Raw genomic sequence first — 15,955 nt, 5'->3', positions numbered from 1 at the left:
GCTTTGGTTTGACCAGCGAAGAGGAATGAGACAGGCAGAAGCGGGACCCTGGCTGTGGACCTCTGAGTGGAAAAACTGCCGGGAGCAGAGTCAGGCGGCCTGAGGGGAACAGGGGCCAGGGAGACCTCGGCGGTTACACAGGGGCGGGGGGGCGAAACACTGCTGAGAAGGGCAATTTCAAGGGCAACCTGCACATGAGGCAGGACCCGTGGGAGGAAAAAAAAAAAAAAAAAAAAAAAAAAAGAGAGAGGCGAAGCGCTGGCGTTTGCACCGCGGGCAACGCCGAGCTGACAGGACCCGCCCGCGCTGCAACCGGCTGCCACTGCGCGACTGCGCATGCGCACTCCGGACTGCGGGGGGGGGGGGCAACACCACTGCTGAGCGCATGCGCTGATCCCTCCGGGCTTCTGCCCTGTTTCCCTTCCCCCTCACCCCCCCCACCCAGCCCCTTCCCGCCTTTGCCATGGCGACACCGAGTGGCCTGATCCGGGCTTTGCACCGCGGGACCCTCGGCCAGGTAACCGGCCGGCGACGCGCGGTCCCCTCCCGGTCTCTCCGGTTGGACCGGCCCAACCGTCAACCCGCCCATCCGTGTGGCGGGCCGGCTCCGCGCATGCGCGGTGGGGCGGCGGGAGGAGAAAGGCGGGCGGGCCGGGCCGGGCGCGGTGGGCTCCCGCCGCCCCTCAGGCCGCCGGTCTCTCGGCCCCGTCGTTCCCGCTGGTTGTTTCGCAGCCGTAGGGGCTTTGGCTCGGCGGGGCACACGGGGTTTAGGGGCACGGGAAGGAGGGAGGTCTGAGCCAGCAAGCGGGGAGGGGGGGGGGGGGGGAGTTCAGCGGCTGGTCCGTGTCTTGGTGGTCGTTCGAGCGCTGAGGTACCAGTGGAGGTTGTTCAGCTTTGGTCTTTAGTTTTTTCCCCTAGAGCATTATCTTCCTATTTTTAATGTAGCTACAGGCTACAAACTTCTGTATTCTCCAAGAGAAAAAAAAAAAAACCAAACTGCATAGGTGTCTGAACATTAGTTAGAGGATGTACGTCAGCCCTCTGCCTTGGTATTTACACAGCTCCGGTGGGGTGTAGTAGTGGTTAAATTTCCTTCACGCATTTGGGATTTTCATTGTCACCATAAGGAACAGGAACTTGCCTTCCCCCAACAAATTCTGTTACAAAATCGAAATAAAGGAGCAATTGATTGTGTTTGGGAAGATACCCTAAGCAATCGGCCAAGTCAGGTAGGAATATATTTGGTGAGCACGTGGTTGTAGGCAACCTCTTTCATAGTGTTTTCTGTCTTTAAATTATTTGTCTCACCAATCTAAATTTTTATGTAGCTTGTAGTCTTGTTTTTAAAATGAGTCGAAGAATTATTTATTAAAACAATCTGATAACAGTAGTACTAATGTCGCATCATTTTAGTGAATGTTTGTTTCCCTTAGCTGGACAATTGGCTTTTTCATGAAAATCATGCTCACATTCGTATATCATCCAAATCCTGAATGGTATGCTATGTTTCTATAATGGAACACTTTATCCAGAATGGGTGTCAGTTGCTTGTGAGCAGAAATAGGGTATGTAGAAGATCAAAGATGGCTTTCGGTTTCTTGGTGTTATCTGTGCTGTCTGTGACCTTGCAGCAACTGAACTCTGTTACCCTCAACCACGGAGTTGTTATTCTGAGGATTTCAAGCTAAAACATACGCTAATACACAAAAAGTTGATGTATGTAGTGGGGAGTCTGGGTAAACTACAAATTTCAGGAATATTTGAGTTACTTCAGAACTAGGATTCTTAAGGTAAACTTAAGAAATTAAGGCATATTTCAGTTAGTTGTCAGGACAGCTAATAGCATGCAAATTACCTTGATTCTGCCCTTTCTCTTGAGGAGGCAGAGTGAGAGGGAAAGAGGGAGAACCTGTTATCCCATATGAAACGTTCATAACCGATATTTTACTTAGTAACTGTCTGCTTCCTACTAGGTGTTACTGTGAGGCAGAGGTAAGGTTTCTGCTTATATTTTTTTGTTTCAGAATTCATTTGTATATAAGACTACCTTGAATTTTAACCATATAGAAGACTTCAGGAGTCTTGACATGGCATACTCAATGAGCTTGTTGGGTGTTTCCATTCCTTCAGGTGCTTTGATTGCATTTCACTTATGTGTACCTAAATCTTGCTAGGTTTTTAAGACTTCAAATCTGAACAGTTACACTGTCCCTGTAATATGTTTGCCAAAGCAAACAACATGCAGATCTTGCAAAGATGCCTCAAACCACTCTTTTTTTTTTTTAGAAAAGAACTACAAAGTTCCTTGAAAAATATTGAGAGGGTTTGTATATGCTTATTCTTCCAGCTGCTCATGGTGGCTCTTTGGGATCTGTTCAATATCCTAGCAGGTACCCACCCTCCCCTGCCTTCATTCCTCTAGCAAAGGGTTCTGGTTTATCTTGCGTAATAGAGAAATCTGCTCTGAGGGAACTTGGCTCTATTATATCTTAATACTCACTCTGACATGAACTTCCTTGCCACCTCTGAGATGCCTGTCAGGTCAAGATTACTCATCAGGTGCTTTGTCACCTGGTTACTGTTACCTGATGTCCTTTAGATGTGATAGGTCTAAGAATGTACTTCCTTCCCATTACTCTTTAAATGTTTTAATTTAAAAAACAAGAAGCCCAAAGTTAGTCCTGGTTATGTAACTTCATACCGCCCACCCCCAGATAACAGTAGTAATTTAAGTTGTTTCTCTGATTTTAAATTTGCAAGTCCAATATGCTGTGAGCTTTTGTCACTTTCCTCTCTCACTGTAAGTGCCCTCTTAGGTCTATCTGAAAAGAACTGCACTGGAATTGAAGTGGTACTTCAGTGCTTCTTCAAAAGAATTGAAGAAAAAAAGCTGTCTTCCTAATTTATGCTGTTCCTGTTGCCAGACTGGACTTCAGAGTAGTTCAGCTATTATGGCAGGCAGCTTGGAGCAGATCATGTATTTGCTGTGTGCTAATGAGGAATATTCAAATTTCAAGCTGGAAATGTGTTTGTCTTCAAGCTTGAGCAGTATATATCTACTGGTACCCTTACAGTTTTGATGTTTAAGCGTTTGATAATGCAGTCATAGTTATTAGAAGGTGTAATTTCTGTGGTTTCAGCTTTGTTTCACTGTAGTGCATAGTTCATCGTTATGCTGGATTTATCATGCTGTGGAAAAGTTCCTCTATAATGCTCATACATATTTCTAGTGCACAACTAGAATATATAGACATGTGGTTAAGAAGAAAGTAGTATTTTGTTGGAGAGATTAATTATGTTTTGGGTATCTTGACTTTTAAGAGCTTATTTTCAAATTCCTTGATTTACTGTTCTTCAGTGGTCTCTAAGCCAGGGTTATAGAAAGTCATTTCATCAAGTCTGTTCCTTTGGTAACACACTCTTAAAAATGGCAACTAACAGGTACTCCAGGGAGTTACTGATAAAATTCTGAGAAATCCAGCTATGGCATAACCTGTCAGTAGGAAAATTTAATCTAAGGTGAGTCAGTCAGCTGTTGGTCTATGACCTGATAAAATATGAATTAGGTTTAGTCCTGTCAGCAAAGCTCTAGAAGTTGTTGCTATCAGTGTAAGTGTTCAGTTATATCTTAAATCTTACTAAATCAGGCCTCACATTGTGTCAGCAAATTTCCTGGGTTAGCTGTTACATCAGTATCTTCAACTGATAATATCTCTGTAGTCTCATTGTTGCAAAGCCAAATCATTTAAGATCAGAAGTGGCCAGTGGTTGAATCCCAGCCTGTGTAAGCTTTTTTTTCTCCAATTCAGACCTTCATTCCTAACTGTAACAGCTGCTGATGAAAAAAAAAAAAAAATCTAAGTGAATGAAGTAAAGACAAGGGACTGTTTGTGCTTAGGTGATTAGGGAAGAAAATCTTACCTATCAGCAGTACTACAAATGCCAGTGACTAACTGTGGAGCATTTCTGTATTGGTGTGAACTCAAGCTCTTGGACAGGGTATCTCTTTTTCTCCTCTATACCCCATAATGGACTTCTAATTTGTTCAGAGAGGAGCCTAGTTAGCATTGCACATACCCCCTTCAGACTCTCTGATCTGCATAGCTCCTGCTGCACAGTATGTTTGAGACATACCAGAAGGTAGTTTACTACCTTCACTGTTAACCCAGTGAAGCAGAAGAATGATGAGTTCTTGCTTTTGATTATAGAGTGTCATGCATCACTAGATGGCTTTCCAGGCTCCCAGCTGGAGGCCTGCTTTTAGATGTTACTTGCCTTCAAGAAGGAGACAGGAGTCTTTGGCACCATTTTTCTTTTCTAGTAGCAAAGTAGTTATCACTGTTACAGTTATTGTAAGAATAATCTAATATCTATATTGCTTTTCTTCCTGAGAGCATCTTTTAAAGAAAGCATAAACCTCTCATTTTGCTGCCTTTTCTCCTACCCTGGTCTTCCCTCTTTGATGGGTAAGCCTTCCCTGGCCTTCACACATGATCTATTACAATGGCTGTATTGTTGTTGCTAAGCTGTGCATTTTGATGTCCCACAACCTTCATCCCTTGTCAACTTTCACAGGAGTGATGCATTGGGACGTGGATTCTCTTTTAGCTTTATGTGATGCAGAACTGCATCTTCCAGCCACAAGGGTTGGTATTTTTTAACACAAAATAGTTCCCTTTCCTCTTTGGTGCTAGAATTTGGTTGGTTTTTTTCTGGCACTCAGAGTTGAGTTTGCTGTAATGAAATTCAGGACAGTGACCCTAGCAGGCACTGTTCAGGTTGTACAAAGAGAAGATTGGTTTGAGTCCCACAGCCCCAAGAATGCTGCTTCTACCTTGTGGTGAGTGCTGCACAGAAGACATCTCTGGTGAATGTTTAGTCAGGACCACTGCAGATACAAGACCTTCAAATCCAAGGAATCTTAGCCAACATGTTGGTAATCTTAGCAGCTCATTTAGGAATGTTCCTGTTTCTTTACCTGAGTTAATATCTGAAAAAAAAATGCCACAGGATAGATCCCTGTAGGTAGTTTCTCTAGCTTGCTTTACAGTTTGTGACCAAAGGGGGTGCTAAAATCAAGATGCATTTACTGCGTCCTCCTGTACTGTGACAGCCTAGTGGGTCTCGAGGCCAAAGTTGGACTAATCTGGCATGCTTTGCTCTTAACAAATCTATGTTTGCTGTTGTTTTCCTCTAGTTATCTTCTAGGGAATTGCAAAAGATGTTTTTTGTTCACTGAGAATTGATGCTAAGCAGACTACCTCCCAGACTGCTCCTATTTTCCTGTATTTTTGGAGACAGGAATGACATTTGTCCTTTTTTGGTCTTCTGATCCTTTGCTAGGCCTCTGCGAACCTCAATGATTCTGGCCAGTATTCTCAGTACTTTAAGAAGAGATCTTCAGACTGGTTGGCTCTGATGAAATTTGATTCATTTTTTGAGGAAGTATTGTTCTTTCTGTATTCAGGCCACCTGATCACTCCATTGTTACTGTGCTAGTCATGTTAATGACTGGTCATGTTTCATATTTTTTAATGAAGATGGCTGTGAAAAAGGCAGTTAGATAAAAATTGAAGGGTTGTTTTGGAGGAGACCATTAAAATGCTTTTCCCCAGACTGCAAATTTAAAATTTTTAGCTATAGTTACCATATGGGTTCTGGAGAGAGGAAGTAACTGAAATTACCAGGCCTTAATCCTTAAGGATTTCAAAGATTGTAGTTAAAACTATAATGGGAGAAAGAGCTCAATTTTTAGTATCATTCAGATGTATTATGAATGAAATGCAAACAATTTAAAAGCATCCATGTTCCCATCTTGAATTTGTTGCTGTCACATAAGGGTCACTTTGTTAACCATTAATGAAATGAGTCCCCAGATGCATGTAACAGGCTGCACACATACACAGGTTACTGCAGCAGGTCAACTTCAGAACGTCCGTCCAGGCAGTCGTGTACTGAGATTGATGGATGAGCAGACAGTTTTTTAAGTGCCTGCCTTGGATTTATGATTGTGACAGTCCCCAGTGTAGCATCTTTTTCTTCCAGAGAGCATGAAGTTTGGAAGTAGCAAAGTGCTTTTGACTCAGAAAAAAAGCTGGAAATGCAGATACCTGTTAGGCAGCAAAGACCCATGCTGTTTCCTGGTGTCCAGTATGGGGTTGTTCAGTGTGTTATAATCTACAGGACCTTTAGGAAAGATCTAAGTGACTTGAGAAATGCTTTTGAAATACAAGTAGCCTCTATGTAGATTCATGTGTAGAAATCAGTAACTTTGTTTTTTTAAATTCCTGTTTTCCTGAATTTTAACTTTTTTTGACTATTGTTGTTGGGCAGAGATGCTAAAAGTTATTTCGTTACCTGACTGCTCCTGAAGCCAGCTGGATTTAGCAACATGTTCCAGCCTTTGGATTAAACCTCTAGTGTCCCCAGTCCAGGTGGGAATGGAATTCTTTCCTAACCAGTCATTTGTTTTTATTTTAATCACTAAATAACTTATGTTTAATCCTTTAGGGAAACCGGCTTATCTTTCAGATAAAGCCTTGGAAGTGTTCTCTATGCCAGAATGAAACCATTAGCTTGTGTATCATTTTCAGAGCTGAAGGGAAGTTAGTATGCAGTGAGAATATACATTTCTTGGGTCTTCACTGGGTTTGAGAGAACTCAGATTTCCACACAGATTTATTAGACCTTCCAGTCATAGAGAGCCTTCTCCTAATCTGCCTTGCTTAATGCCTTGTCTCTAGTGAATTTTGGCCACTGTTGTAGCTGCACAGGAGAGAGCCCCCATTGTAGACAGAAATGAAGGATCTTTGAGGCGTGAACGGGTCCTATTCATTTCCATAATGGAGTTCTAACAATGAAGTCTGGCAAACGTAGATTGTTTTAGCAGGAAACAGCCCTTTATTCTGGCGTCTTGGCAGGGCTTGGGTAGAGTCCCACCATTCTTTCCCCCTCTGGTCCTTGCTTTCAGTCTCTTGGCGGAGCCTGGTTTTTCTCTTGAGAGACTTCTGTTTTTATTAACTTGTTTTTGTACAGTGAGTTTAATGAAAGATGCTACTCTGGCAGTCCTGGATGTTGAAGTTTTGTGTAAATTTCTCTGGTGCATACGTTGGACAAACATACTGTGAATTGTACAGTCTGTAGTGGATCACCTCTGTCTCTAGACCGCAGACTGGGGGTCTTGTTTTAATGCTGTTTCATTGGCAGATAGAATTTCCATTTACTAATACAGCAAGTGCTATTCTAGACATTCAACAATTACTTTTTCCATGACACAAGTTGTGGTTTATGCTGGGACTCTAGGGTTAGATGAACAAACATTTTGTGGAGTTGACTCGAATTACAGTAGGATCAGAACTTGAAGTGAAGAAACACATTAAGTCAGTTAAGTCACCTTAGATCATATATTTTTTGAGCTCTGCTGAGTTCGTAAGTAGTGAATTGGAATTGTTTTCCTTTTGGTTATTTGAGCTGTTGACTGTAACAATACCATTCTTGGAGTCCCCAACTCAGACAAATCACATAGCAGATTTTTATCATTTTCTCTTGTATCAGGCAAATCTATGTATCCATTGGACAGGATTACAAACATTTTTGCCACAGAGATGTCCACCTTGAGAGTGTGCTGAAGTCCTCACTGCGAGGGAAAGGAAATAGATACATATTTGTATATATGTATACACACACACACAAATATACAATGAAGTATATATACTTACTTTTTCATTTCCCTCATTCTTTTGCTGAAATGTGATGATTGCTACCAGAAGTGAAATGTCTGCTTTTACTTTTAACTTTGAGTTCTTCGAATTGTGCTAGGGCTTGGTTCCACTTCTTGGAGCTGGCAGAAGTAATGGAAAGGTGAAGTTTACCCAATTGCTTTGGTGATGTCTGCACAATATCTGAATGAAGAATTAGTGTTGTGTGGAGGGAGCACTAATAGGGGTTTCCTCAATTTTCATGGTCTTGCACGTAGGTCATGTTATAAACTCCTGCCAGGATGCTGATGTTATCTTCATAACCAGGCAGATAAAACCCTGCTATGCTTCATTTGTATTTAGATGGCACCTTCATAACTGTACAGACTAGGAACTTTTTTTTTGTTTAGATTACCTTGTTTATAGATAAGGGATTTGGAGCCTTACAGTGCACATTAGAAGGTGAATTAAGTGCTTCTTGTTGATATTTCCAAGTGGGAAATAGCTCATCTAGTTCACCTACTTAGGTGGGTGTTAATATTTACGTTCCTGCGCAGAAAGATCCCAGGGTTGGATAGTGCTAAGTTTCCATTTTTGAGGCTCAGAGCTCCTGTATAACTCTTCTAATTCCCAGAAGTATTCAGAAGCTAAAGTGAGATGAAATTGTATACATTCTCCCACTCTGACAGATAGAGTATATGTGGTTTTGAATCCCATCAACTGTCATTTCTGGTCACATACACTCAGTGACAATCAAATATTATACCTTGGTCTTCATAGTGTCCTCCTCACAATCTGGATGCTGAACTATTAATCTCATTTGGAAGGTTGTTGGCCAGCATCCAAAAAAATGAATTGCTAGCATCTTCACAACTTCCTAGGCTCACATCATCTTTTTTTACTTTTGCCAGGTGCATAGTTCAGACTTTGGAATCTGCCATGTTAGCTGTGCCTTGGAAAAGATACAGCAACATTTCCCTGTTAATAAAAGACTCCAGGCTTCCTGATGATCTCACCAAAGATTCACATAGCAATTATTTCTGTCACTTGCTTTCACACTTGTAGGTACTCTAATATCCCTGTCTTTTGGCAGTGAGATTGCTACGTGGCCTGTTTTGAGCTTATCCAACAGCAGGAACAGTTCTTTTCAGGGATTCTGCCTTAATCCTAGGTCTCATGGGCATTCACTTTTCTGCTTACTAGCATGGCTTTTTACATTAACAACAGCAAAGAAATATAGGGAGGTACAAACTTTTGATGACAGAACCATGTTATGCTATCCTTCCTAAATATCATTTTTTATAGCCACATCAAAGTTTCTTTCAAAGGTGGTCTTTGACTTCTACTTGAATTGGGTTATCCATTTGCAAATATTTTTCTTGAAATCACATACTTGCCAAGATGTGGAAAGACTTTACTTAATAGGCATCCATAGGGTGCTTTCCGTTTGCATGGAAGAACAAAACCGTTTTAAACATTTCAAAGCCTCTTTGTTGCTTATGTAAAGGGAATGAGGGGTCCAGCCCTCTGAATTCCTGACCGAATCTCATTTTGCATCTCTGCTGGCAACAAGTTAGCCCATGTAATTGCTGCCACCAAGAATGAGTACACATTCCACTCTTCATACACTTCCACTGTTTTTTTGGTTTCTTTTTCTGCAAGATAACCATATTGGAGATCTTTGCAGAGTTAAAGCAATGTCAGCACTTTGCATGTTCAGCAAGCATTAAGCCAGGTCAGAACAGCCAAAGGTGCTGTCACTCCCTTCAGAGGGACATTTTTACAGTTGGCCATGCAACATTGATTGTAAGTCTCTAGTATAATACTTGCCAGTACTCAGAGGAAAATGGTATATTACACAACTCTGGGATACCTGCAGTACAAATAGTCAGCTTCTTTTACACTAATGTACTCCAAAGGGTACGCCCAAATTGAGGGTTGGTAATTTGTCTGGCTTCCTGTGGGCCAGTTTGAATAATACAAGTAAATTAGCAAGGGAGAGCTCATCTTTAAAACAAAGCAGTGAGTGTCACACACGAACTAGGGAACTTTTCATTTGACATTTCTGGGCTCAAGGTATGTAATAAGTGGGACCGTGACTACTGTTTGCTGTGACTTGGGTGGTGTGTGCTGTGGCTGTTCTAGTCTCACAGGTAATGTTCTATAAACTTCTACGTGCTTTAGGTCTCAAACATGATAACCCTTAATTGTACTGCTACAAATCCTAACCTGTATTGCTTTTGTTTTTACATTCCTTAGATGTTAGTGACCAAGGGGCAGACTTTTTTAAGCAGCATTTTATTGTGCTAGTGGATGAAGATGCTGGTGCTCGTTAGATATCAGTTCTACAAGAACTTCTTGTGTAAGCAAAGAATTTGCTCTGCATACAGAAAACTTCATCAGTTGTAAATTCAGTCTGCTTGTTCAGTGGAAATACAGACACTACACTCATCCTGTCTTCAACTCAACCTTAGATTGAATTCCTTAAGAAGAGACTATAGCTTTTATTGATCCTTTACTTTTTGGGGTCAGTGCTTGTATCTAAACTAGGGCATCCAGATGAGCTTCTGTGCCCCTGGACGCAGGAACGTGCCTTGGCTACATCCTCTTGGAGGGCAAGACCTGAGCACAAATGAACCTCTCTCTCTCTGTCCCCCTCATCCGTTCCTCATCCATTGTTTGTCCTTTCTGTGGAAACAGCCCAGTCTGGTGATTTCAGGACCAACCTGCACTGATAAAACCAGTTTAAATATAGTCTGTAAGTATTGTCTGTCTTCAGAAGAAGTTTTTTAAATTCTGTAAAAGTCCCTGATATGAGTATGATTATTATGTCAAAAACATTTAAATTGATAGAATTCTCTTCAGCATAGACAAGGAGGACCAGCTGTAGCATTTTCTTTGTGCATGTGTGCACCATTAGGGAATTTACTGAGACTTCCACATCCTAAGGCCTCTCAGCAGCCACCAGGTGGTTTTAAAACTTTCCTTTTCACCTGAGATGAATTTCAGGCAGTGACCACAAGGTGAAAGTTTTTGAACAGCTGTGTTAATTTTGGCCCCATGTGAAATGAAGCCAACTTTTCCTTGCTACAGGAAATTGCCAAATAAAATAATGGAGAGGAAATGAACTACTCTTTGAGTTTCTAGGACAATATTCTGAAGAAACATAGTAATTCCAAACAAAAAATATTTTTTAAAAAACATCCCTCTAGATGTAAGTCGATAGTCTTTGTTTATATCCCATAGGGCAATCTTGGTAGCAAGCAGACTCCTCACTTGAACAAAATATATAAAAAATATAATAAACTCTCTTTCAGCTAGAGGTCAGAGAAGGAGCAAAAGTGATCAGATGTTTTTAAGAGACTTGGATACTACTGTGATCAAAAACATAAAAATTCTTTAATTTCTCTGGGAGGGAAGTATTTAGTTATGGGGGCATTCTTTAGCTTTTTGTTTTGCTTTAAGATTGTGATGTTTTCGGTACTTAAAATGGTTTCATCTATTAACTTAAAAGCAGATCAACATTTCATATATCAAATAACCTATGTTTATAATTTAGGAATACAATACACTTTTCTTTACATTTTGACAGTAATGCCTGTATCGTAGCAAAATGAGCGCTAATTCTTCACTTGTTGCTATCAGTTTTATTCTATTAAAGTAGTGTATGCTTCTGAATGTAGGTGTATACCAGTTTACAAGTATTAAATGTTCACCAGTATTTCACATCTCTTGACAACATGGAATGGTTTTTCAAAGCATATCAGTGTTCAGCTGCTACCTGTGAGAAGGCCTCAATTCTTAAATTTTGTTAAATGCAGGTAGAAAGACTTTAATCATAAAATGCCATGAGATCTAGCCTATCTAAATAGAAGTCTAATTTCTTTTCCATCCTCTTTGGTCATTGCACTTTGATGTTAATCATGCCTATATTAGGTCATAGGCTCAGAGAACCAGAAGAGACCCAACTAGAGGTGATCTGGTGCTTCCCTGGCCCAAAATAAAAATCAGCTGCCCCTACATCTTTATCAACACTCTCATGTATTTTTTATTTTTTTTAATAAAGAACCTCTCTAAGCATTCTTCAGAAATGTTTTCTTACTGTTGAAAAGTTTTCTTTACATCTGGTCTGAATCTTTCTTACTGCAACTTAAGCTCATTGTTTCTTACCCTATTAACCATGGTCGCAAAAGTCACATGTGGAAGACTGCATATTTAAGGCATGTTTAAGACCTTGTCACTCCACAGTCTTCCTTCCACTGGACTAAACCTCAGTTCTTTCAGGCTTTCCTCCATAGTCTTATTTCTGAGGTCTTTCGCTGGACTTGACTTTACTTCTATGGCCTCTTTCTACCACTGTTTTGAAACACAGGACCTAAAACATCTCCCAGTGCTCCAGCTTGAAGCCATCCTCATCCTGAGTAGGATGAGTAAATTGTTTTGTGTCTTCTGGATTTAAACCCTATTCATATATTCCTGTGCAACTTTTGCTGTATTTTGTACAAGTGGTGGTTTTGCAGCAGCATGATACTGATTCATACTCACCTTCTGAAATGGTACAAACTCCAGATCCCGTTCTGCAGTTGTTGCCTGGACAGCTGTTCTCCTTCCTGTGTTTGTACAGTTGAGTAGTCCTTTCTGTATAGAACCATGTACCTTTGCTGGGGAAATAGCATCCTGTTTTTTTAGACTATTTCTTCACTTTGTCAATATCATTTTGAGCTCTTATCATCCTTCCACCTTGGTGTCATCTGCAGGTTTAATGAATACTCTTTATTTCATCATCCAGATTACTCATGAAGATATTAAAATATTAAATAATACTGGACCCAAGAGAAAACCCTGTAAAACTGTGGTATATCTTTCCACAACCACTATAAGTCATCAATAAGTGCCATTTGGGGTTTTTTCTGTCTGTCCAGTTCCACCTACAGCATATATTATGTTTGAGGTGCTATTTCTCTAGCTTGTGGGAAACTGAGATAATATTGGAACTTAATGAAAATCAGTATATAACCTGTAGTACTTCTCCATTCTAGCATCTCTTGTGCTATAGAAGGTTATTAGAGTGATCTGACATCACTAGTTCTTGAGAAATACTGCTGTCTGCTGTTTATAGCTGTAATTTCTTGTAAGTTCTTTATTTGTTCCTGTATTTTTCCAAGAACTGAAGTTAAGCTGACTGATGGGGAGGAGCTCCACTTAGGTGAGGTCCCGGAGCGGAGCTTGAGGCTCTCTGCTCGCTCCCTGGGCTGCTGCCGCTGTGCCAGTGTGCTTTCTGCCAGCCCATGGGGCTGCAGCTGGATCAGGAGGAAGGCAGACCCGGTGGGTGCTTCGAAGAACTGTTTCCAGAAGGCATCTGTGCCCTCAAATTTTAATTTGGTTGCTGCTACTTCAGCCACGCTGTTCCATGAACAGTAAACTAGTTTTTCTATGGATTTGTGTCTTAGGGGTGTTCTCTACAGTGTAATAAGCCTGTGTCTCTGCTCCCTCTCCTTTTCCCTTGTGCCACCTTCTCCAAGCAATGCCTACAGTACTGTAACTATCAAATTTTCAGCTTTGAGCATTGTGTGTGTCATCTAATGGATTTGGAAGCAGCACATACTGAACTGGCCTGACCTTCATTCCTTGCCTGGCTGGCCAGAACGTTCCTGCTGGTAGTTCAGCACACTTAGCTCCTGCTGCAGCCTCCTGTCAGTGAGGCACTAATTTGGTTTATCTCTTAGCACCTTACTTGTGTGGTAGTAAGAACATAGTGTTATTAAGTCCTTTACCCTTTTACTGAGTCTGGGTGAAATGGATTGATAAGGCCTGCAGTTAATGTTTGTGGTTAGGTAGTTTGATTGGAGAAGCTTTATTGCCTTAGCTTAAAAAAGGGAAGTAAATGATTTGAGGATCGTTGATGCAGGGTTAAGGCTGATAGGCTGCTGCCTGTCTTGGACCATCTGAGACCTTTAATTGCAGTTCTGTGTAAGCCTTTGAAAGCCAGGAGGTGCAGAAGTAGTGCATGTGTCAGTGTGCGTTGGACCTGCTCTGTGACTGCTTCTTTTGGGTATGCCTCAGCTTTGAACAAGAGCTGTAACATGCTGTCCTTCCAGGCGATGTGGAGAACTGTAGGGAGGGAGCACAGCACAAAAAACCAAGACTATTAGGCTGTGTCCTTGCTAAGGAAGACATTGTGGTTTAGAATAAGATTGGTGAGCACTGTTGGCTGCATGCAGACCCAGTGCTTGGTTCCTTCACCGGCTGTGCACAAACCCTTCCCGCTCTGTCAAATGTTATCACCACTTCTTGTCCTAGAACCTCTGCAGAGTACTTGAGCCAGCTCTTCTGTTTTGTAGACTGCTGGCTGCTTAAAAGTCCCCTAGCCAGAGTTTGTATAACCTATTTCACTCGGCACGGGAGGGAAGGGTCCGTGGTTGCCTCGGGTCCAGAGGTACCTTCTGTCGCGTGGCGGTGTGAACTGCGGCAACCTGCTGTAGATAATCCTTGCGTCTGTCAGTACAGCTGTCACTAGCACATTGAGTGGCACGTGGAGCTCATAAAGGCAAATGAGAGAATACATTTGCGGGACGCAGCATACCACATTAAAGGATCCATTTGCTTAGTCATCTTTAACAAGGCAGCATGAGAGGGCAGCCTAACCCAAATGCAGTTATACTGTATTCTTTTGCTAGCCCTAGAGGGCAGAGTTAAATTTATAGGGTGGGGTTAGTATGTGCTGAGAATGTTCCTCCTTTAAATGTGTTTCTCATTTTAAATATAAATATTAAAATCTTACTTAAGTTTAAATATAAATGCATTTGACATTCAAGAAAAGGGTACCAGGCAGTGCTGTTTAAATCTTAATATAGTTCAGTTTCTGGGCAATGAGTTAATCCTTTCTCAGAAGCTATTTATCTGAAAACTTGCTCTGGTCTAAATATATTTCTTTCTAATTTGACGTTAGATCTTTAATCCCTAATTTAAGAATTAAGCATGACGAAATAGCGTTTGTACCAGATGAATGTGATGTATTGGATTACCAGATCAAGATAAACACGTTTTAAAGTTTTCTACAGCAAGTCTGCTGAGAAGTAATTGCTTAAAAAGCAATAAATGAAGCAAAGTCTGTAGTACATAGACTGCTTCTAAGTTTCCCTTTTCCTTAAGTTTTTTTTCTATCTCTAATAACATTAACACTTAAATTGTCCCAATTAGGCTTTAAAATTTATGCTTTAGCTAGTAAAATCTGACTCGTCTGGTTTCCCTTCATTTTGCTGCTTAATAGCTGTCTGAAGACAGGTTTTGCTAAGCCAGTATTAATAGGCGAGCGTATCATTTTAGGAATGAGAGCTCTGAAGTTGCAAAGTATTAATGAGGGAAATAAAATAATTGTAGACAGATGCAAAAGATGCAGTAGTTGGGGAACTTTTGTCAGCCAAAGAATTTCTTTTGTCTCTGAGGTTGAGGCAAGTTTCTGGTTGGGGGGGGGGTTCCTTCCCTTTTTGATCCTTGTTGGGAGGATCTTCATGTTTGAAATTTCAAATTTTCCAATTTGTATATTTTACTCGTGTCTGTGTTTGTTTAATGCTGGTCTTTCTTCCCTTTGACTTTCACATTTTCTTTTCCTCTGGCAAATTTCAACTTGCTTCAGTTTGGGACAACTAGGGTGAAATGAACTGCCACGGATAAAATTATAACAAGAAGAGCAAAGTCTGTGAATGATCCTTTGCTGCTTCCTGAGTCGTTCCAGTCTCATTAATCAGTGCTGGTGCTGTAGAGGCTGTGTGGTGTGGTATGTCGCCAGCACAGCAGCTTCTCCGTCCCTTTCCCCCACCCCCTGCGTGCCTACACAGTGGGGAAAACTAGAGAGGGAAGCCATCAATCTTTCCTGTCGTAGATGTCAGCAGTGATTCTCCTGTCGACTTCCTGCTCTCTCCGTCGTGCCCACCACCTGTGTTTAGAATTAGCTCTGATGCTGCAGATCTCACTTGGCTCTTCACCTGTTCTGCCCTGACTAAATAGCTGTTAAAATAAAGCAGAGCGGCTAAACGCTATAGCATGTGAATAGTAACCACCACTGTGGGTTGTGGGGTGATGTCTGTTGCAGCTGCTATTGTACAGCTGCTGTTGTAATACTGTCATAATTTTCTGTAACAGCGTATTTTTGGGGTCTGAAATCTCTTGCATGTGTTTCAGCCCAAAGGTGAGCTTGTGAGCAAGTCTTTTTTTTTTTTTTTAATTAAAGATGGAAATATTTGTTAGATACATTATAG

At 41.2% G+C, this 15,955-nt stretch overlaps 1 protein-coding gene across 3 annotated transcripts in view; it reads left to right on the top strand.

Moving 5' to 3' along the window:
• The first annotated feature begins 425 nt into the window (after window positions 1–425).
• Window positions 426–15,955, top strand: part of WARS2 (tryptophanyl tRNA synthetase 2, mitochondrial) — a 47,185-nt gene continuing 31,655 nt past the window's right edge. The window contains exon 1 of one of the 3 annotated variants that reach the window (XM_052794671.1): window positions 426–517. In XM_052794671.1, the coding sequence (XP_052650631.1) occupies window positions 464–517 (54 nt within the window). In that variant the 5' untranslated portion in view covers window positions 426–463. Of the gene's footprint in view, window positions 518–828; window positions 1,230–1,266; window positions 1,566–15,955 lie in introns of those variants that run through there. The other 2 variants (XM_052794673.1, XM_052794674.1) reach the window with 2 other exon arrangements.

The sequence above is a fragment of the Harpia harpyja genome, chromosome 8, assembly GCF_026419915.1.
Source record: "Harpia harpyja isolate bHarHar1 chromosome 8, bHarHar1 primary haplotype, whole genome shotgun sequence".
NCBI lineage: Eukaryota > Metazoa > Chordata > Aves > Accipitriformes > Accipitridae > Harpia > Harpia harpyja.
This window is presented reverse-complemented; position numbering and strand designations above follow the sequence as displayed.